Consider the following 22376-nt stretch of genomic DNA (forward strand, 5'->3'; position numbering starts at 1 on the left):
GTTTGCTGCCCGGACTGATTCTGTTATTAAGATGCCCGGGTGTCCAGTACCTGCAGCCCAGTTGCTGGCTGGAGGCAAGGGAAGGGCATGCTCCCAGCAAGGCAACCTTTGTGGGGCTGCTGTAATGGCCAGCTTCGTTATCTGCCTTGCCCAGAGAGGCTGCAGGGATGTCTGCTGCTTTATTTTCTTAAATGACACCAAATGATGGCAGCTAAAAGCCTACCAGGAGAAAATGAGCTCTTAGGGCAGCATTTCATGTCTTATGTGCAAGTCTTTATTGGATTAACTTTGTACTAGAACTGCCGTATGCTTCCATCGCTGGAGAGGCCAATGTAGCTGAACTGTGGGATTAAAACTTTATGACCGTATTTTTGTCACACAGGTGACTTGCATGAAAAAATCCTTACATGCATTAATGTCATCTGAGCTTTGGCGAGCCCACAAAGCAGGCTCTGTCTCAATGATCTCTGCCTCTATCTCATGGCTGCACTCATACCAGCATTAAATATGTAGCTCTTTTGCTTTGCTGCTTATTTTCCACAGTAAGGACAATGTATTTCTGCTCCCACACACCTCTTGCAAATGTACAAGCACTGTGAGAGAAAACCCTGGCGCTGCTGTCACTGTTCAAGCAATGCCTTTTGCTTCTGTGGTACCTGCCAGCCTGTGGGAGGGACACTTGCATACTTTCAGCTACTTCTCCATTATTTACACATAAAATTAGTAACTGACTCAAGAGTTCATCTACAAATATGTTTATAGGGCTGCTCTTGGTAAATTTTTCACCTCTAGGTCACAAAGCTCTTGTTTTCTGTAATTTTCCTTTAACCCTAACCCATTTTAACATGAGCATATTCATTTTGAAACTGCCGGTGTATGCTCAGCCTCTTCTTCTTCCTTACCTGCTGATTATTTCTTCTTTTTTTTCCCACTGTCCTCTATCCCTACTTTTGTTGTTTGCAAAAAACTGCTTTTCTCCTCCCTCTCCCTCTTCACAGCTCCCACCATCTGTCTCTCTACAAATACAGAGCTTTAGGGGAAATGATTCACTAGGCTGCTAGCTCATTACTCACACTCTCCCCATCATGGTTTCTGTCCTTGTAGGATGCTCTAACTAATGCAAAGATCAATGAATCCTGGGAATCGTTATTAAATTACAAAAAAAAAAATGCCCCAGCAGTTAAATAGATTTGGCTTTTTGTACTTCCTAAACACCAGTGCTTAGTTTTTCTTCCTCACTCTGCTAGCGTTGTTTTTCAGAAAAGGATCACTGAAACAGAATAGAAATGATCACTGGACCATTTAATGCAACCTTGTGTATCACATGATGCAGGAGTTACTTAATGAAATTCCCTGGCCCAAACCAAGCAAATCTGTGGTAAATCTAGAGCACATATTTTAGGATGACAGCCAAAATGATGAAAGGAATTTACTACCCAGCCTCGCTAATCATTTTGAATGCTTAACTGCACTTCCTAATATGCTGCTTTGCAAGCAGCAAAACGGACACAGCCTCATTCCCTACAGATTTCTCTCCTCCAGCCTTACCCAGGATGTGCACCCCAAAAGCCCTCCCTGCCTCCCACCAGCCCTGTCCAGGGGCAGGGTGGCCAGCTGTGACTCCCATGAGTGCTGGCTGTCCAGCTGCTCACCTCCAGGAAGAGACCTCGGCTGGCCTGACCCCACCACCTCTCCCTCTGCAGCATGCAGGTTTGGGGCTGGCCTCTTTGCTCAGGTAATTATTTCCATGAAACTTGTAGAAGCTTACTATCTTTGAGTTTCTACCTATCAAATGTGGTAGAAATTAGCTAAGGGGCTCAGAAGCCGTTTGAGACAGACAAGTTCACAATGTTAACATGCTTCAGGTATCTTAAAATACCAAAGACAGCCGTATGGAGTTGGCAGATATCCCATACCATTTCAGGAGACTTGCTCAACCTGGAGGCTGAGCTCAATACTGGAGGGCACCCCAAGTGACCCTAAATGTCAATGTGTAGGTATCCACATACCACTCCTTTTGTCTTCACTTTCTAGACCTTTTAAGAAGGATTTCTGTCATGATCTTAGGTTTATCACCATATACTAGACAGTTATTTTCTAAATTGGGAGCTTAGTTTTTTGTTTTCTCACATGGAAAATGGACCGCCCTCCCCACTAACACAAGAGGTACCACTATGTAACACAATTTTAGTGTGCCTTGTCAGGAAGCTGCCGGCATGGCAGGTATTAGCCTATTGCGGTTGCTGAGCTTCCCTTTAGGAACTGGAGTTGTAATAAGCACAACAAATACCACAAATTATAAGAGATTACAACACTGGATACACCCTTCTCCCAGTCCTCTTGGATAGCTACAACTCTTCATGGAAAAGCCTGGTAAAGGAGCATCAGTTCTGAGTGTTTCTGCAATGTGGTTCTTCAATTATTTCTCCTGAGCACCATGAAGCAAGTCCTATATCAATACACCACACTGGCACCACCTTCATGGAAAGCTAATTAAGCAATTCGGGTAATGTAACAGGAGTATCAATTTCTGGGCTAATTTACTTTTCAGATTACCAAACGTGCTTTTGTGTAAAGCCGTATTTGGGGCATTCTATAACAAATACTGAAGTTGAAGTGGATCTTGGAAAAAGCCTGCATTGGGAAGGCACAAAGTGATCTGTGCCAGAGCAGGACATCTACGACTACGCTAAAGAATAAAGGCTGCAGAACTTTAGGCCAACAGAGTTCACTATTACCTTGGTAAGGTTAAGGCAGTTTTAAAAGAAAGAACCCTCACCAAAGTCGTACTTGTGTTGTGCTCTGTAAAAAAGCACTCAAACTTTAGCAGATTTGACATTGTTGAGCCTCCCTGGTTGCCAACACCCCATGGCTCTCCAGCATCTTTGACTATTTTATTGTTCCACACTGAGTACGAGTTGCAGGACTCAATGCTATTTCTCTTAACAAGCGCTAGCTTTCCAAATGCCAGCTGTCCTTTGACACGCTCTGTTTCAAATAAGGGCTGAAGAGCAGTAACAAAGCTAAAGGCCTGCAGTAAAAAACACTGCAGCAGCGTTCCAGGGTACTGGCAGCACACACATCATCGTGCTTTTAGCTCTCCTTTTGTGGACTATTGCTGCTCCATGCTGAAGGTGTTGGGGGCCGAGCTGTAAGGCAATGAAACTCTCGAGATTTCAGATCTGAGAGTCCTCTAACTGAAGACACTGTCTTTATGCAAGACAGGCTAAGGAAAGCTTGCATTACCCAAAAGTTACCATTCCTCTGTTGTTTCCAGCAATAATAAAAGCCTATGCAATAAGTAAAGTAGCCGTACAAAAGGCAAATATATTTAATAGTGTATATACAAATTACCTGACTGATAATTCTTTACAAGACAGGAATATCTTTAAAGAAACCCTGAGCAAAAAGAAGGATGTAATTTTTATTTTACACTTATTGCAACATTATTCCTGGTATTTGTTTGCTATATTGACTAATAAAGGAATATGTTAAAAACAGATATTAAAATAAAACTGGGCATTCTTTCCATTTGCAGCTTATTTAAAAATCTAGAGAAAAGAGTTCTGTCCCACCAGCTTCAGAAATAAATGTTTAACATGGTAGAGAACAAGCTGAGCCTGAGTTACCCCAGACAAGTAATTCCTTTAGCAGAAAGAGTTTCTGTCATCAAAAAGAGCCATCTGGAAGAGCGCTGGCTCCCCGCCAAGAGCAACCCTTCAACAACTGCTCTTCGTGCACTTTCGGCAGCAATGTTCATAGCGGCACAACCTGGAGCGTTGGTAAAGGTCCGACTGGAGGAGCGACGTATTCCTCCTCTCGCAGTAACCGCAAAAGGATGTTCTTCTTGTTCTTCGGCCAGTTATAGATGTGAGTGTTCTGCAGCCAGGTAGGCACGTGCTCCTGAGAAACAAGGGGGAAAAGCGATATCCCATAAATCCTCCTGAATCTGTACCAGAACCTTGCGGATTCCATCAGAGCCTGCCAAGCAAGATTTCATTTTGTCTGTTCTAGGCACTTCCCGTAACAACAAGAAATTTTAGTTTGGCTTCAGGAATGTATTTGGGTTCCTAAATGAACTTGGTGTGATCTCACAGCTTGCCTGTCTCTCTTTCTTTCTTGCCATCATGTTGGCTAATTTCACCACGTCGCAAAGGGAGTCTGATCTCAGTGACAGGCATCTAAAAGCTTGTGAAAATAAACACTGAGGAGACAAGGGAGACATTTCAGTGCCCCAGCACCACCTTAGGAGCTGCTGAAGGATCCACGCAACATGTTCAACCTTGGGTTGAGAATCAATAGGGAAAGAGTAGGCCCACAGGGGAGCATTTCTCACCCTAGTAGCCTTCTCACCCCCTCCCCTTGCACCGTCCTTCACCAAGTGTGGTGTCCTCTGGCCACCTCCTGAGCAGGAGATGGAAAGATAGGAAAGATGCAGCCTTTCACAGAGGTTGGCTAATGCCCATTAATGTCATGAAGATGGGACCACCATGGCCCTGGACAGTGACAGCAGGCTGGTGGAGAGGAGCCTGCTCAGACCTCGTGTTCTCATATCTCCACAGCCTGGATGTGTGTGGGTGAAGGGCTATATTCAAACCACTAATTAAAAGAGGCTCAAAGACTGATCCTTGACCAAAACCAGCTCATGTCCACTGTGGAGATGGAGATTTGTTTTTGGAGAGCTGTTGGAGACACCAGAACACAGCCAAAGTCAGCTAGCAGGTAAGCAATGTGAGCAGTCAAGACACCCAGCACTTGCTCCCTGGACCTCTTATTTAGCAGGTCAGTGTTCTCCCAAGGTGTCCTTTGTTAGGAGCAGCACAGTCCCTGTCAAGCCAGTGGAGCTATCTTCAAGAGGACACAGCAAAAAGCTGCTGGTGTGCACCTCGTCTCTGGTGCCTGGCCAGGGGATGCCCTGGCATAGTCGGCACGACCTGCCTGCCAGCAAACAACCTCACTGCACTCCAAATCGTCCATTCCCAAGCCTCATGCTTCTCAAATTGTCTGTCTCTGCCTTGGCCTGTACAGTTGTAGGAATGAGGGTGTATCATTTCCACTGCTCAGGGTACAGTTTGTGCTAACCGATGCAACCACTCTGTTAGCTCTATAGGATTTATGTGTAAGAAGAAGGAGGTAAGGCACCCAGGCACCTACAGACCCATTAGTCTGACCTCACCTGGGCTTCTGGACAAGCAGCTTGGTGAGTGGCAGAGGTATCTCACAGGCCTGGCTTTCTGCTTTCGCCAGTGGCTGAGAAAGTGAATGGCTTTGGTGAACAGTCTCCCCAAATTGGAGGTTTTAAAATGTTGCTCTTCCAGGTGGTCACAACAAGGGTAAGATCCTGCAGTGTTCCCTTTGGTAGGAGCACAAATAAGTTTTCTTGTCTCGGCCTGCAAGTCTGTTTTTGCATAGGAGTGGATTTTAATCTTTGTGAACTTTACTCCTTTGACACAGCTGTTTGAAATTGGCCAAGAGATTCAAATGTTACTGGGAGAAAAAAAGATAACTATGTTTGCGTGCATGTGCACACCCTTATTACCTAAAATTTGTTTCTTTACTAAATCTTGATAAAAGCCATAGAAAGAAATACCATAAAATACAGCAAGGGTTTGCCAAATGAGCCCTCTCTCTGTCTTTGATAAGAAACTACATCTTCTGGAAGAAGGAAACGCAGTAGTTCTAGTCGGTCTGGACTTCAGCAAAGCATTTTATATAGGTCCACATGGGAAATCATTAGTTAAGCTTGAAAAGATGGAAATTAGTGTGAGAAATGTATAGTAGGTAAGAAATCAGCGAGTGGGAATGTAATGAGAGGCTCTATACATCCAGAGACAGGCTCTGCGCCTTTCTTCCAGAACTGCTCCTGCGGCCAGTTTCATTTAATAACCTCCATAATGAACTCAGTGCAAAAAGCACCTGCACGCTAATCAACTCTGGCAATAATTTTAACTTGAGGGAGGTGTGTAGGGGTAAGGGGTGATTATAGTTGTGACTTGGATCCAGGAGAGTGGAGAAAGTGAGAAAGGGGCTTTTCTGTGACACCAGCCGTCATAGTGGGTGGGAGTAATGGGAAAATGGTTACACATTTTTCATTTTTTTTTAATTCAGCTATGTATCTGTAAGCAGGGATGAAATTCTCGCTATGCTATAGAGAGAGTATTCGATAACTCTGAGGATCAAACTGGTAGGAAGAGGGCAGGGCCGTATGTTCAGGCCTGTGTCAGCAGAGCGCGGTTTGAGCTCTCCTGGCTGCCCTGGCACCCACCCTGCTCACCTCACCCCTCCAGCTGCCTCCGCTCTGCCAGAAGAAACTTCCAGCGTGGGGCAGTCATGGCTTAATGCTTTGGCCATCACATGACCAGATCAGGAGGACACATTTCTGTGGGTTGCCTTGATGCAAACCTTGCATCAGCAAGACATCTCCAGGTTTCTTTTAGCAGTGTATGATGGGAAGCTGGAAATGCCAGTTCCACCTTAACTCCACGTTATGCTTTTCTCCCTTGTTATTCAATTTCCTAATGAACACCCTTTGGATCACATAGATCCCTTCCTGATGGAGGTCAACTAACTTTCACATACCAGCAGTGCTTTATGATGTGCTTCGTAGGAGATTAACTCATCTAATAGCCATGTTCCCAAATGAAACCTTCCAAACCTTGCTCCCATGCTCTTTTCCACTGCCAGCTACAGTAGTACTTGAACATATAAAGGACAGTGTAAAAAAGACAAAATTAAGGTAATTTGCCTGCCAACATCATCCAATTGTACATAGACGTGGCATTTTTCAGGTACCTCACCTCCTCTGACTTCATTACTGTAACTTGTTCAGGCTCTGGCACTCTCTTTCTACCCACAATATCCTCAGTTGTATTATCATTAACTAGTTAGATGAAGGTAGATGATGTACCAAAAAAACAGTATGAAGACACAAAGCAAAGCTTAACACCAGTATAAGATACTGAGCTGCACAGTTTAGATGAGAAAGGCACCTCTCGAAAAACTGAAGGATGATGTGGACTACAGAGGATGGGCAGGAAGCTGCCTGGAGCCTGATGCTTTGCTAGGAACAGCTGAATAAACCAACCCTGGAAATTCCTTCTAGATCACTATCTGAGAGCGCTGCTGCTATATGCTAAATAGTCTTTTGGTACATGAAGTTCATCCAAAATTAATGTAAGCTTATTGCTCTTGAGCCTGCCTCAAGGCCCAAAGGCAGCTCCAGCACCTGCTGGGCCACTTCTCTCTGCAGTCCTTGAGGTGCCAAGTGACCACAGGCTCTATGGTCTGGTTGTGTGGCAGGCATTCAAGGAGCCCCCAGAGTTAGGATCAGTGCTGCCCTTTTCCCCCAGACCATGCTGCAAGGACTGACTGAAAATGCAGATGGCGTTCACTGCCTTTGGTCTGCCCAGTTCCCACCAGTGCTGTCTCCCAGCTTGTCACACTTAAGGCAAGTACCAGATTGAGATCATTCAGGAAAGGGACTGAATGACATGAAATAACAGAGGTATCATCCATCCCAAAGGACCCCACATATTTTACAAGCCCAGGGGGATGTTTTCAAATTTCTGAGCTTATATTAAATCAGTGCCTAAATAAAGAACTTGATCACACTCAAACCCACAAATCTTGTGGGACTTCATGGCCCTACAATCATTGGCTACATTGTTTAAATCTTGACTTATGTACCAAAATTTGAGCACCCAAATAAATATAAAGAAACTTGCCATACTTTTCCAAAATGCAGCTGTACCTAGGGGTAACATAACAGCTACCTAACAGTGCGCACAGCATTTAGTGATGAAAAGTGAACACAAATACGATAGATCTGTGTCAAGTTTGGATAAGAATGCAATTTCTCAACTATAACTGAACCTGTTTATCTTCTCCAGCCTTGTAAAAATCCCAGGATTCTCTCAGTGAGGAAGAAGGGTACAGGAATCTGTTGCATTAGTTATTTCTTAATCTCAAATGAATCTTCAAAACCAGTAAGGAGGGCAGATGAAATTGCAAGTCCTAATAACCCTTAGAGTTTGCCTTTGATGGGCCCATCAAAGTTCAAGCAATGGCCTAGTACTTCAATATTTATTATCCTCTTTATTTTTATATTCTCAACCCACCCTCTTCCAGATCCTCACTTCACATCAGTCATAAATCTCTCCCATCGCACTCATCAGCATTACATCTGGATAAAATTATAAAAGGGTTAATATAAAAAGTATGCTTGCTGGATAGGCTGTCTCTCTCCATTTAAATTCTTTCAATACTCATGACAATTTAAGTTTTAGTTATACATTCATCATCAGAAATACATTTATGCATTGATTTATATTGTGGATGAAATGTTTTTTATTTGCATATACATAAAACTATAAACTCTTCATGTAAAATGTAGCTTAGGAATATTACTAGTGGGCTATTAAGAACTAACAAATTGAGGGTTTGGTTTTCAGAATTTCATCTGGTACGTTGCGAACAAAAGATGTGCTTAATCATGTGACAAGTATATATGCATGTATGTACATTACCTTTTTGGCATTTGGAAAAAGCACGGGGATGAATCTGAAGTTCATACTTCCTTGCTGTATAAACTCAATCTGCATCTAGAATGGAACAAATTGCCAGATTTATTGTAACAACACATTAATTTTTCTTCACACTCATCTGAATCCTCTCTGTAAAAACATTTGTTGCTTACTTAAACTGCTCTTCTGTTAAGTGATTTGATTTATTGCTGATGGACTTGGTACAGTTTTGTTTGGCCACTTAATCTGATTCTTCGTTACTATAGAAAGGATACAGGGAACATCTGTTAATGTTTCTTGATTTGGTTTTGTGGTGTGACATAATTCTGGGTTTAGCCCATCTAGAACTGACAAAGTTTGACTTGACCAAGTCCCCAGTTCAGTCTCCAGTGGGGTGAAAGATTTCAGTGGGAGGCCACCTCCGTGTCCAAGCCAGGACTCCATGTCTGAGCTGGGACCTAGCCTGTCCCTTGTGTCCCCCTGACACAGGCATTGTGGGGGTGGTAAGGACAGCAAAGTACTTCTGAGAGCTCATCTGTTGGTGACAGCTTCTGATGAGTTTAACTGCAGGGTCAGTAACAGACTTCAACGATGGGTGTCTGTGACCCCTGCTGGTCCCCTGCCACCCTGGTCCTCCTGCCCAGGAGCCTCACTTTGCAGCTCTGGCCTTCGCTTTGCAATTCCACCTTTCAGCCAGCTTTGCCTCTGCCCAAAAACAGACCTTGGTAACAGGATGGCCAAAGCAATAGGGGCTGGTTTATAGGGAGGAAGTTCAGGCACTGTTAGATAAGATTGTGCTCAAGGCTATACGACAGAGCAACAAGGGCTCAAGGAGGTGAAGGAGGGAAAAAAACATTGAGCAATAAAGAATATGGAGAAATAAGATGAGCATGTTTAATAGGATTTTTCTTCCTTGAACCTCTTAGCAGATGTTAATGAGCATACGGAGCTGATGAGAGGGAGGATTAATGAATTCCAAAGGGGGGTGTTTAACTATGGGGATTAGGGAAAACAAAGCAAAGAACCTGCCATTTGGAGACAGAAGAGACAGTGTCTTTGTAAAAGAGCAAATGCACGTCCTTGCTTACCATCCTGTGGATGTATTTAGTATGTAAGCCGTGTTCATCTCTGTCCAGCTGGGATTCAGCCCCTTCCACATCCTGTTTGTATTTTGGACTGATTGCTATGATTATCATCACCGTCTTCTGTTAGGGAGAAAAGCACTTTTATGAAATCGGGAAATGCAGCGTGTTTGGTAGAGGCAGATCGGAAATCTGCCAGTTTGTGTTTTAAGTGATCTTTATGTTCTTGGCAAACATGAGAGGATCGCATTCATTCTGGCAGGAAATATTGGAGAACTCGTACACTCATTCTCCTCATTTTTTCTCAAGATCTTATAATATAGAAAATCTAAATGTCAGGAGATATATTAGCAGCTACCAGTTTACAGTCGGAATCCCTGTAATAAAAAACTACTTTTTAGCAGTGTAGAGCGTCTATGTACATACACAGAAAAGTTTTATCTTCAAATTCAGACCTAAATGTTTTCCAACAGCTTATGTAAAAGTGCATCGATTTAACCATTTATGTGGGAGCTACATCTAGGGCTCTTGGCAATTTTTTATTGCTGATCATAGTGGTGAGGTGTGCAGAGAGGTGGCTGTCCAGAGAGGTGGGCTCTTGCAGATGGTCTGGGCAGGTTTAGGGGTACCTAGCGTCTCTGTCCCTCCTTGCTGCGGTGGCCAAAGGCAATGCTCCTTGCCTTGCTGGGTCAGCACAGATCCCGCCAGTAACTTGTTTAATCCCAGCCCCCCGCTGAGCTCAGGTTTCCACAGAGTGGCCATCCTTCATATCTGGGAAACATCTTTCCTCCTTAATGGTGGGCCAGTGAAGAGGCTCAGCAGATGAAAGCCTCCTACTTGTGTTTACCTAGGGCCTGTCTTTCATCCCCGTCACATCAGGCTGTGTAAGGCTTCCAAGTCTGTGGCTCACAGCCGGCCTGGCACCTAATTAACTCCTTCCTTCTGTGCAGTATCAAGTGAATTTGCCCCACCACAGGGTCAAATACGGTAAGGAGCCATTATCCCTTACACTAACTTAACATACTCCAGAATTACTTTTCCTTGTGCCTGACATGCGTGTAAGCACTTACAGATGTTGAGGGTTTGCAGAGACATGCCCAGCTGCACACATCCCCCTGCTTGTGTCCAAGCAGTCCCTTCTTCCTCACGTGTGCGAGGGTTCTGAAGTTAGGAACTGCCTCTACAGCCAATGGAGGAAACAAGATGTTTCTGGGGCGGGCAGTCAGAGAAGGAACCTCGTGTGGAGGCAGGGAATTGCTCTTTGCACATACGGGTCTCTCCTCCTGACTGTGGAGAAGTCCCAAGAGAGATCTGCCAGTTTATATTTTAAGTGATAATGATGCTCTTGGCAAGAGAAAATTTACCCTGGCTTCTAGTTTCAGTACCTCCATTATGCACAGTGAGCCCAAGCCTGATTTTTCCTGATGAAAGCCCCCAAATACATGACTGTACTGCCGCACCAGAGGCCCCAAGCTCTCTCTGTATGCAGTAGTACCATGCCTGTGTGGCAGTGCACTTGAGCTATGGTGTCCTGCCGGACACCTTTAGGAAACCTGCATAGTGCTGCCTCAGATGGTTGAGCTTCCTTGCTCAGGTTGGGGAAAACCCCTCACCTCATCATCCTGTTTCTGAGCCATGGAGATCTGCCCAGAGTCAGTCAGAGGCCCAGTGGCCACCCAGCATGGCATGAATTGAAGGAAGCCACCCCATGATGGTGTGTGGAGCAGCAGAATTGCCAGTTTGTGTCCAGCTGCGCTGGTGTAATGGGACCATTTGGCTTGATCCTAAAGGAGATGTACACACACTGCTCCTTTGAACTGCAGAGGAGGTTGCTGCTGGGAGGGACTGCACTGGCAAAAATATGAATCTCTATTTCACTGCTTAGATAGATACTGATGAGAGCAAATCTATCATTCGACTTACAGAATACCAATTTCCACTTTGCATATGAGATGGTTTATCCAGAAGAACTCGTCAGTGTCTTTGATAGCAACCTAAAAGCTACAGGTGAGAAGCAGGATGAATATTTACCCCTACTATGCAGCCTTGGATGAAATACAGATATTTTATCCAAGCACATTTAAAACTCACTATTTAAAAAATGAGATGGAGGAACAACTTGTCCAATGGCAGCTTCAGGCTGAATGTAACAGCCAGTATTGGAATTTGCTAGGAATGCCAGGACTAGCACTTCATTTCTTAAAAAATGAGCTTTGGGACCATAAGATACAGAAGTAAGTGACATTTGCCTGTTGTTTATCTGCCAGGTCTCTGCCATTTCAGTAAGGGCAGGGAAGGGCATAGTAGGGTCTTGCATTTTGAATCTGCTTCTGTTGCTATTAGAATAATTCAACCATTTTCCTCAGGTCACCTCTGCCATGAACAAGGTTAAATTGCCTTTACATACATCACATAGGTAGCGCTCCATCCACTTAATGATGTCAATACCTCGTACTGTGTCCTCAAATATGTCAATCTGCAAGAGAATGAAAGTCTGTGGTGAGCATCCTTGCACCTTTCTTTCCCATTTGGTGCCCCTGAAAACACGCTTGCTCTTTTTTCTAGTTTCTGACATGCATTCCCTTAGTGCATGCATACCTTCTCCCCTTTCCCTGCAGCGTCGAGCTGGATGGACACCCCAGGCAGGCAGAGGGGGGCTGCTGCATACACACCCCTGGGCTCCTGCTCAGACGGTCATGCTGCCCTGTTAGCTCCCAGCCCCAGGCATTTTTTGCTCAGCAGAACAAGAAACAATCATTGATGATGAATGTTAGATATTCAGTGTTTGCAATGTGGCTTTTTTGCCTCTCTAAACACCTCAAGAAAGTGGATGGCTGCCCACCTTCTCTGCCTGTATAGCTGCAAATGTCCACAATTTTCTGGCTATGGATATGCACTCTGTGGGTATGCACTGAGTGTCAAGGTTTAGCTTCATATTGCACTGAACTGTCAGGGTGTGTGGTGCAGAGTCAGCCAGGCCACTGACACTGGATGCAGGAACCCAGACTTCAGTGAGAGCAAAGAGTTGGAGGACTTCATAGGGCTGGATATGACCGACATCACTCACTTCCCTGGATGCTCAGTAAGCCCAAAAACTGGCAATCAATGACCGTGACCAATGGAGTAAGTATTAACGTCTACAAGGTTTTGATAGAAGAGTTGTGTTCTGCTCTCAGTTCTTTCTTTTTCCCTTTTTGAAAGTAGAGTGTGTACTCATTTCCCTGCTTTGGGGCCATTTTGCTGTACTTATTATCCTGCTGCAGGCTCCAAGAATTGCCTGTCCAGAAAAGGTTGCTATTAATGAGCCTTCTACTCCATACCTCTATGGTGCCCAGAGCTTTCTTATGAATTGGTCATAGTACAGAACTGCTGGAGAGAAGTATAATTGTGGTCTCTGGAAAAAATCTGAGATTCATGAAAATAAATAAGCGTGTGCAAAGCCCCCCACTGAGTCTCATTCAGTTTAATGATAGCCACTTGCTTAAATGTTTTCCTGAACTGAAGCCAAAGAGTGAAGGTTGTGGGGTCAGATAGCATATGCACTTGAAATAAGAAAATATGAATCAAGATTTTGATGAAGACTGGATCCTGGAGCCTCTGTGGATGGTTCCCTTAGAGAGGGCTGTTATTATGATGGAAACTCACAAGAACTTAAATGAAAACATGGATGGCTTATGGGATTAGACAGTAGGACATAAACCTTTTCAGACCACTGATTTTAGAATCCCTTTAAAAAGTATAACAAAGCAAATGAAACCATGAGATGGGCTGTTTCATTAAGCTGTATGAAATACACTGATTTTAGATCATTTTTTAGCAGAAGGGTATTCACATCTGAAGAACCAATGATGTAATAGGCATTACAGAAAAAAAGCTGTGATGGGATGAACATGAAAATTGACCTTTTTAATACTGATATTACAGATCAAATATGAGACAATGACAATGGAAGAGCTCACAGAACCACATACTATTGCCCATCTGATATCTGGTGTCATTAAATGGAATTTTCCAGGGCAATTACTAAAAAACATTTTAAAGCATAAAATTCAGTTAAAAAATGAGCAAACGAAAAGGCAAATAATTTAAGTTACAGCTTTTAAAGCCAAGGCAAGTCCATTCTGTTCGTATCTTCTCAGTCCACAAAATGTGACGACAAACAGAAACATTTAAATGGACTTTTAAAAAAAAAAAACACCAGAAGTCTCTTTTCTCCCCTGGTTGAAAGTAATTTAATCTGGAAAGAATACTTACAGCAGTTTGAAATCCATTTACAAGCAGGAAGTTCACAAATTTCATAACTTCCACTGCTGTGTCCACTGAATAGGTTATAAAGACCTTACCTAGGAAAGAGAGTCTGTATGAATATTCGATGCGTTAAAATATGCCATTTGGAATCACAGAATATTAAGAGTATTTAAGATCTCGAAAGATCATCCAGTCCAACTCCCCTGCCAGAGCACGATCACCTAGACTAGGTCACACAGGAGAAGATGAGACTTTCACAGGCCTCCTTTTCCACCACACTGTGGGTTCTGCCCATCTACATCTCTTTGGATTATTTACAAAATGGATGCAGGACAGTACAGTGGCTTGGTGATGAACTCAACCCCGTATCCAGAAACTGTGGTGTATATTTAAGCTCCTACTGCCTTGCTGCTGCCAAGCGCCCCTGTGCAACCAGGAGAGGGTCACATCGCCCTGCTCTGCTGCCAGAACCACTTCTTCCCCAGCCCTTTGGCATAGATGAGGTTGGGCCCTCACCCAAAACTTGTGCCCCCTGCACCAGCTGCCATCAGCACAGCTTTCCCCCAGACCTCACTGATTAGACCAGGAGCCCAGGAAGCCCTTACACGTGCCACACCGCCTGACCTTAGAGCAGCATTAACCACCTGTGCAGGGACTGTGGATGGCTGAGGACAGCAATGTCTTCAGCTGCCCTTGCCATCACGGAAGGAGGCTTTTTACTAATTAAAGAAACATGGGTAAACCAGCTGGCTGATCTAATCCAGCTGTGCACATATTACAAACAACACAACTCTATCTGGTAATTCCTGTATCTAGGACACACCAACCAATAAAGTAGGGTTTATCCAAGTGTCATAACTCACTCCTGCAGGGCAGAGAGATGCAACTCTCTGGATTTGAAAGGTGATGCACAAAATGAAGAATAAAGGAAAAATCAAAACGTGAGGAGAGATGTGGAGGGTCTTAGCAATGGTGTATCTCACCTGCCAGCGAGCACAGCATTAGGAAGGAAAAGAGTTTTCTGAAACATGACTTTCCCTAAGAGTTAAAGGGTGGAAGCATTTCGGAGTCTGGCAGCAGGGGTAGTGCCTCATCCAGCGCCTGTGCCACCCTCAGCCCTCAGCGTGGGCTCCTGGCCCAAAGTCCTCTCCTCTCACCAGGTCAGGGAGAAACTGAGGTAAAGACTTGACATTTTTGTCTGGTTTGAGACAGGCAGAAACATTTTGACTCTGGGGCTTTGTTCATTATTAGTCTTTTACTGTAAGCTTCAGTCCCTCCTGCCTCAAAGGGACATCCTGTTTAGCAAGAAGTCATGAAAACAATCTAAACAGTATTTTTCTTTTGTAAACAGAATAACAAGCAATTAATGCCAATTATGTGTTCAGGATTCAAGGGGATAATTCCATCCCACCAAGCACAAATGCTCACACCCTACTGATGTGATGACACTCAGTATTTTCTTTTCTTGTTGTTTTTGTGTCTTAATGTCGTTCCCCCTGCCCTCTTCCCCCCATCCCCGGAGCTTTCCCACCTAAAGCTGTCAGGCTGTGCTGTAAAATCTTGCACAGAACAAATTTGCTAACCACTTACGCAGCTCCTCCGGCAAATTGCTGGTTCTCAGCGTTCCCTTGGCTGAAGGGTTACTGAGAGGTCTTGGGACGGCCACTGGAGATGGAAAATTGTCAGAAGGACAACAACATGCTTCATCTGGGCCACATGCCTTGGGGGGAAGCTGACCATTAGGTAGCTGGTTGTGTAGCTGGTTGTATAGCTGATTTCTACAAAAAAAAGCAAGCGAAGATTTAAAAAACATTTCTTTTTAGGTAAAATTCAGATTTTCTCTTTTTCTTTTAATAACACACTAAGAACATTACCTGCATATTAGGCAGGAAAAGCTCTTGTAGAAATTCTTGGCTCAGCACTTCTACTTAAGTTATTACAGTATCTTTTGAACGGCTACCTTGCTGACAGTGTACCACAAGACGCAGTTTATTGCAGAAGCACTGTTAGCCACAGGAAGTAAATGCACCTCATGGCTGAAAGCTGTTCACTTTGCAATGAGCAGAAGCAAGGGCCATTTCTGAGCAAGAAATAATGCTGTGCTCTGGATGGTGTTGCGCATGTACAGGAGCAGGGTGGCATTTGGGTGACCTCTTCCCATTATCTAAAGGGGGCTTCATGACACCTTAGGTGCTCTCAGCACAGCACAGGAGGCACAGTGCAAGGTGAGGATTGAGAAAAAGGGGGTACAGGGCACTCCAGCTCCAGCTCTGGCACAGCTTGGAGGATCTTCAATTCTGGACAGAACTCAAAAGTTTTGCTAAAGGGAACAAAGTTCCTTTCTGGTCCAGCAGTAGCAGACCAATGAGGATTTCTCATGTTAGGGATCTGTGCTCCATACCTGCAATAACCTTGCCTAACATCATCTCCACTGTAATAAACACTGAGAAAGGGATGATTTTAGGAAGCTCATCAGTTCTTGTCCTACTACTCTTTGGTTTTACAGTTTAAGTCAATACAAAGGGAAATCTACACAGATTTTTACATGAAGTGTGCTTTGAATCTGGTGGGCTGAATCTGTTGGACGAGTGTTGGGCTTCTCTGAGAGCTTTCCTCCACAGAGCAGTGATATTTAGTCAATCAAGCCCACTCTCCTTTTTTTCCTTTGCCTTCCTTAAATGAATGATGACAGACTGGTCACAGCATGTTTTCTGTTGTCACATTAAGATTTGGTTTATTCATTTCAGTACAGATGTTTTCTGTTACAAAATACTCTATAGGCAAATATTACCAACATATAGCTGCTGTTCCTGGAACCAGCATGCAAACACCAGCCACGCAGCCGCAGGACAGACCCTGCGCATTCTGGACTTCTTTTAGCAGAAGAAAATACCAAGAAAAGCATCGCATCCCTCATCAACAGCCACAAAAAACACGTCTGTGGCCCATTTACAGATCTTCCCCAAATTTCACCTTTTCTAACAAATGCACCAAACCCCAGGAGTCTGTTTTATAAATTTTACTACTGCAAAGGATACCCACTATTCCTCAGTATGTTTACATTTTCATACAAATTCTTCAGTGCAATTCTCTCTGGGGCAAGTACTGCCTTATCCCGCTGTCACTTTTGTGTCACAACCCCTAACTTTTCACAGGCCAGAGCAGTGCAGCATTGCAGCCACCCACCCTCTTCTGTTCTGCCTGTTCTCTCACTTTTAAGTTTAGCACCTCTAAAAGTATTGTGACACTTCAATAAAAACGATCTGATTTCATACATCCTCAGTAACTGAAGCTTCAATTTGTCTTCAGGTAGCTGAGTCTGGAGAAAACCCTGCAAGGATGGTATTTCCCATCTGTTAATGACATACTTGTAAGGAGTGAGATATAACACCTGGTAAATTAATATTTGAAAACCAGTCAAAAAGCCCTGGATGGAAAGTGCTAGACATGGTGTTTTATTACTACATGGAAAATCATAGAAAAGGCTGCAAACTGCAATGTACAGCTATATGAGCAATGAATGAGATTTTCTCCCTTCTTCTCTGCACTACAGAAGAGATAAGAAGGAAATCACTGGAAGCCAACAATTGCAGCGTCCCAGGCTGGTACAGCATGAAGCTGAAGACCGCAGTGAGCCGCCGAATTGACCTTTGCTCTCGAGCAGGAGAGCTCTAAGGTTTCAACTGAGATATTTTTCAACCCTTCATCCCTTTAACCTTCAAGCGTTTATCTTTCTTAATGCGTGCATTTCAGGGTGCGCTGTAACAACATATCACGTATCCAGCTTTGAAGTTCTCTAGGGTAAGGTCAGGCCCCTGCTGGGTGTAAAATAGCAAATAAAGAAAACTACCCAGCATCTCACATGTACCCCTGCAGCTCAGGCATGCTAACATTACAAGGCTTTGGAATTATTGGTTGAAAGCCCACAAAATCAGATCAGAGGAGCTTCCACCGCACACAACCCACCCTTGAGGCGTACTTACGGGAATCGAGGAGGACCAGGGGAGGAGCACATCCTCTGGGGTGGTCGGTCTCCGGTGCCCTTGGGAGCACGAGGGTTTGAGTAATTTGGGATGACTTGCTGGGCCGGGCGGATAACTCTCATGCAAGGTCCAGGAACAGGAGGAAGTGGTTGCGATGTATGTGGAAAATGTTGGTAAGGAGCTCTGCCATCTGAGAGGGCGAGAAAATAAAGGCAGCAACTATCATTTCAGCCAATACATTTTTGCCTCTGTTTGTGTTTATTCCTTTCCAGGCATGTCCTCCTTCATGTCTCAGGAAACTGAGGAGTTTGGAAGCATTTACAGGTATCTCAGTCTGAAAGCTGCCAGATTAAGAAATGTTTTACAGTCTGAAGTTTCCTATTTCCCATTCACACACAGCATGGTTCTGCGCCCTGCCCTGGGTTGAGCTGTTGGGACAAGTGACAAACATCCAGGGCTGTTTTGTCCCTGCACTTACGATGCCTCAGTGTTTTTTGGTGGTTTTTTTTTTCTTAATTTCTTTTTGGCAACAACTTGCGAAAATGAATCATCCCAACGTTCTCATGAAAGCAGATGCAAAATCCTGGAACAAATCAGTTTGCAACACTAAGGCTAAACAGACTGTGATTACTGCAAATGAAAAGAGAAAAAATAATCTCTTGGTTTGTTACTTCACCCTGTATGAATTTTCTGCCTAAGTGACCTTTTAAGGCCTTGCTGCAGCTCCTGTTGCCATCCAGAAGGCTGCAGGGGAAGCCCGAAGTGACAATTTTGCTCAAGTAATTCTGAAAAACCTGACTGTAGTTGGCTGCGCACACGTTATGCTGTTTAATAACTAACGTACAGTGGAACTGTTGGCATAAACTGAAAGAGAAAGCAATGTAAGCTGTTTGTTTCCCAAACTGGGAAAACTAATTTTTTTTTCAGTCTTTCTGCTTGCAGTTGTCATTAGGCAGCAGCTCTGCGCACTTTCAAGCTGCTCTGTGCAGATCAAAGTCCAGCCTGGCAGGGCTTATTAGCGCTGTGTGATTATGGTGTTATGAGCTGGCTCTGAAAGCTGCAGTACTCAAACACTTTCCCCCCTGCCCCTGACTGGTTTTTTTTAAATCCTTTTAGCCATTTTGGGGTCATGCTTTCCTTTTCCTAGCAGCCATAAGGACTAGTTTATTTTTTTTTAAAGGGGAGGAAAAATAAACCATTGATTAAATAGTCCAATTCCAGGAGCCAATACTTTAAAAAAAACAAACCACCAGCCCTACAGTTACAAAGAGATTCCTGGTGAAATTGTTCGTCAGCAACATCGTATTTCTCACAATTGTTTTAGGAGACTTTTTTCCTGCTTCCCTTCTTAACTATTTGTTATAGGACAAGGAGAAAGAGTCTGGGAGAACAAAATGGGTTGTAAATATGGTCTTCTCGTGGGTTCCTCATAAGCAGCTCTAGGGAAGACTCAGTTTGGTTTACAACGTTTTAGGCCAATGTTTCATCAGCTTCCTTTGGATCTGCCTGATGCTACAGCATTTTAATGGATGCAACCACTGCGGTTCAGAAACACAGCATGGCCAAGTGTGCGTGCCCGCACACACCAACAGCCGTCACACATAAATATCTGAAATAATGGTCCCTGGGCGCATAGCGCTGCTGGGAGGATTTCTTTGACTTCAGAAGCAGTTTTGCTGTTGTATCTCAAATAGCAGGTGTCCACAGCCAGCTTAGAGCCCAGGAGCACAACTGCTATTCCTCGGGGAGAGGCGCGTTGCGACACACAAAGTGCAGAGCTTTGCTGTGGGTTGCCACTGCCCAGCAATTATCTGAAACTCAAGGAGCTGTCAGGAGGTGATATACGCTGTACCGGCCATGTGAGAAACAGGAGTACAGTTGCCAGCTTCTCGGTCCTGACCAAATCTGCTCCAGCCATCTGAGTTTATTTTATTCTTTCTGCCCTCTGGATATGGTTGAAATGGTAGTGATTTTTCTAAAGAAAGCCTTTCAGAGTTCCTGCTTTAAAGCAAAATGGCCTCATTCAGTAACTGTCCTACTTCTCACGATGCCCGCGTGTGGAGGAGGCAAATGGAGGTAAATAGTGCAGGGTGTTGTGCAACCAGCTCTTTGTCTGCTTATAACTGAACTGAAAGGAGAAGGTACGAAAAGAAAACCAGAGGACGTTTTGCAAATGTTCAGCTGCAGACATTGATCCGAGTCCATCTGTAGCCCCTTCCCCTTTACAAAGTCCCAAGATCAGAGGTTAAAACTGAGGCTCTGATACCCTCTCTCTTTCATATACCTAATTATAGCACATTGCTGGAATGACAAAACTCCTTAAACAGATGTAATATAAATACTGTGGATTCAACAGAAGGTTATAAAAAAAAGGGTTATCAGAACAGGCCTACAGCTTTTTATTACAAAGCCAGCGCAAACCGTGTCGGGGTCTCCTGAGTCTAATGTAATATAAATTATATTAAAACAATGATATTGCTGTTGAATGTTCAAAGCTCACTTCATAACAGATAAAAATCTCAGAGACTGAGAAGAAATACTAATTAATAGCAGGCTGTAAACTGCGTCGTAGTCTCCAAGAGCCAAAACACCCGTATTGATGGAGTCACATCAGTGTTCAGCGATACAATCACCAGCAGCTGAGAGGGCTCCATTTTGAGTAATGAGCTTTCATTTCAGCTGACAACAGAAAAAAATGAGGATGACGGATGTCACGCTCTTTTCACATAGAGATAAAACATATGGGTGAGTGTGGTCATAGTGCTGGGTGATACTATTTACAGAGATCAAGGGTAACCTCCCATCCTGATCCTGGCAGGAAATTCTCAACTTTGGGGATCCAAATAGGAGCAAGGAAATCTATGAAAACAACAGGAATCAAGTCAGCATAGGGGGCTGCTGAATGACTGATGCAGGGAAGAAGGAAATGACTAGAACATGAAATAACAGCAGGGAGAAGGCTGTGTATGCTCAGCATGATGGACAAAGGCTACTTTCTAGGCAAAATCATTCGCCTTCATTTGATGAATAACTGTGAGTTCTTTAACTTTTTATCTGGCTCGGAGGTTCCGCCTCAGAGAGTCTGGCTGCATAACCCGAAAACCTGGAAATATAAAATGGACTCCAAATAGATGTTTAAAAAGGTTAATAATTGCACGCTGTGCATTGCCATTAGGTACAGTAGGAAAACCCCAGCTTGTTACACCATGGCTACGATACACCGAGAAAACCTCCTGTGAAATAAGTGGTGCTACTCACATGGGCTCTGGGGGTGCTGCTCTGCTGGGCAGCGGTGCCCAAAGCAGCCGTGGGATTGCAAGGAGGCGTTGGGATGGGGCAAGTGCTGGCACATAGGGCACTGCTGATACTCAGGTCCAAAAAACTCTCTGGAGACCAGTGGTCCGGGAAGGTCCCGTGGGTTCAACACGGACACCAGCGGTAAGGGGGGCTCCAGGTGCCTGATGCCCATGAGATCTCGTGACTGGGAGTTGTACCCTGTGTCCCCAGTCCCCAGCTCTGCTGGGGGTCTGTTTCCTGAGGGCCGCTGTGACTGAGAGCTCCCTTGGCTGCTCTCCTCCAGCAAGTCCTCGGGAGCATCAGACAAGCTCTGCCTTGCTTTGCTGGAGTTGTGGCCAGTGTCATCTGAAAGCTGTGAACTTGACTGCATGCCTGGTTTGTCCATAGCTACAAGATGCATCTCAGAGGGAACTATTCCCGCTATTGATTCACCAGGGGAACAGAAGTGTCCATCTCCATCAGGATTGGTACATTTTGACCACAAGCTGCTGTCCAGCTCCATGGCTGGTGCTGACTGATGACGTGTCGGTGCCCTGCAGAAGTGTGATGGGTTGGCCACAGCGTGAGGCATTTGAGCGACACAGGGTCTCTGGGACTCTTCACCTTCCATAACCCCTCCAGAAGGCTGTGAAGCCTTTTCCAAGGCATGTTCGGGAAATGGGGACCATGGCATGGATTCATCCACTTCGACTGGTATGCTTCGACCCACAGAACTGCCTGAAAAAGTGGGAGAAGAAACACTACTGTAGATGCTCAGCCATACAGACAAATGCCTGTCATCAGTCATCACTCACTGTGAGCTGGAATAGTGAAGAGCAATATATATTCCTAGTATTCTTTATATTTTTAAGTTTTTTAAAAAGACAGGCAGAAAGCAGCAAGAAAGGTCGGGCTGAATTTTGGCAAAGCAAGAAAGTAGCGCATTAGCTGGAGCGTGGCTTGCTTGCAGCGTTACAATTTGGACTAACCTGACAGAGAGGCCATTTCCAAGTTTTGTAGTCGCACTGGAAACAAGAGTCAGCTGTCTTACTGCAAGGCCAGGATTTTCCAGCAAACTGCAAAACAAGAGAAATGACTCTCGTGAACACGGTACAGTTCCACACAGGCAATAATCCTGAAATAACTCTGTCTCAGAGACTGGAAAAGAAATACCGGCTAGAGTTATGGAAATCGCATTGTGCAAAACAGACGCTTTACGGGATTTCTGGAACTTACTGTTCCAAAAAAAAAGCACGTGAACAGTC

The 22376-nt window shown here is 44.3% G+C and overlaps 1 protein-coding gene across 1 annotated transcript; it reads right to left on the reverse strand.

Annotated features, from left to right (window-relative positions):
• Positions 1–3307: 3307 nt before the first annotated feature.
• Positions 3308–22116, reverse strand: TRAF3IP2 (TRAF3 interacting protein 2). The gene is made up of 9 exons (XM_010189879.1): positions 22101–22116; positions 21094–21849; positions 17836–18025; positions 15443–15630; positions 13859–13947; positions 12012–12080; positions 9611–9727; positions 8526–8600; positions 3308–3903 (listed from the first exon to the last, which is right to left on the reverse strand). Exons 1-9 carry the CDS (start codon positions 22114–22116, stop codon positions 3757–3759), a joined length of 1647 nt encoding a protein of 548 aa, XP_010188181.1. The 3' UTR covers positions 3308–3756.
• Between the last annotated feature and the right edge of the window lie 260 nt (positions 22117–22376).

This window comes from Mesitornis unicolor, unplaced genomic scaffold (assembly GCF_000695765.1).
Source record: "Mesitornis unicolor isolate BGI_N332 unplaced genomic scaffold, ASM69576v1 scaffold618, whole genome shotgun sequence".
Lineage (NCBI taxonomy): Eukaryota > Metazoa > Chordata > Aves > Mesitornithiformes > Mesitornithidae > Mesitornis > Mesitornis unicolor.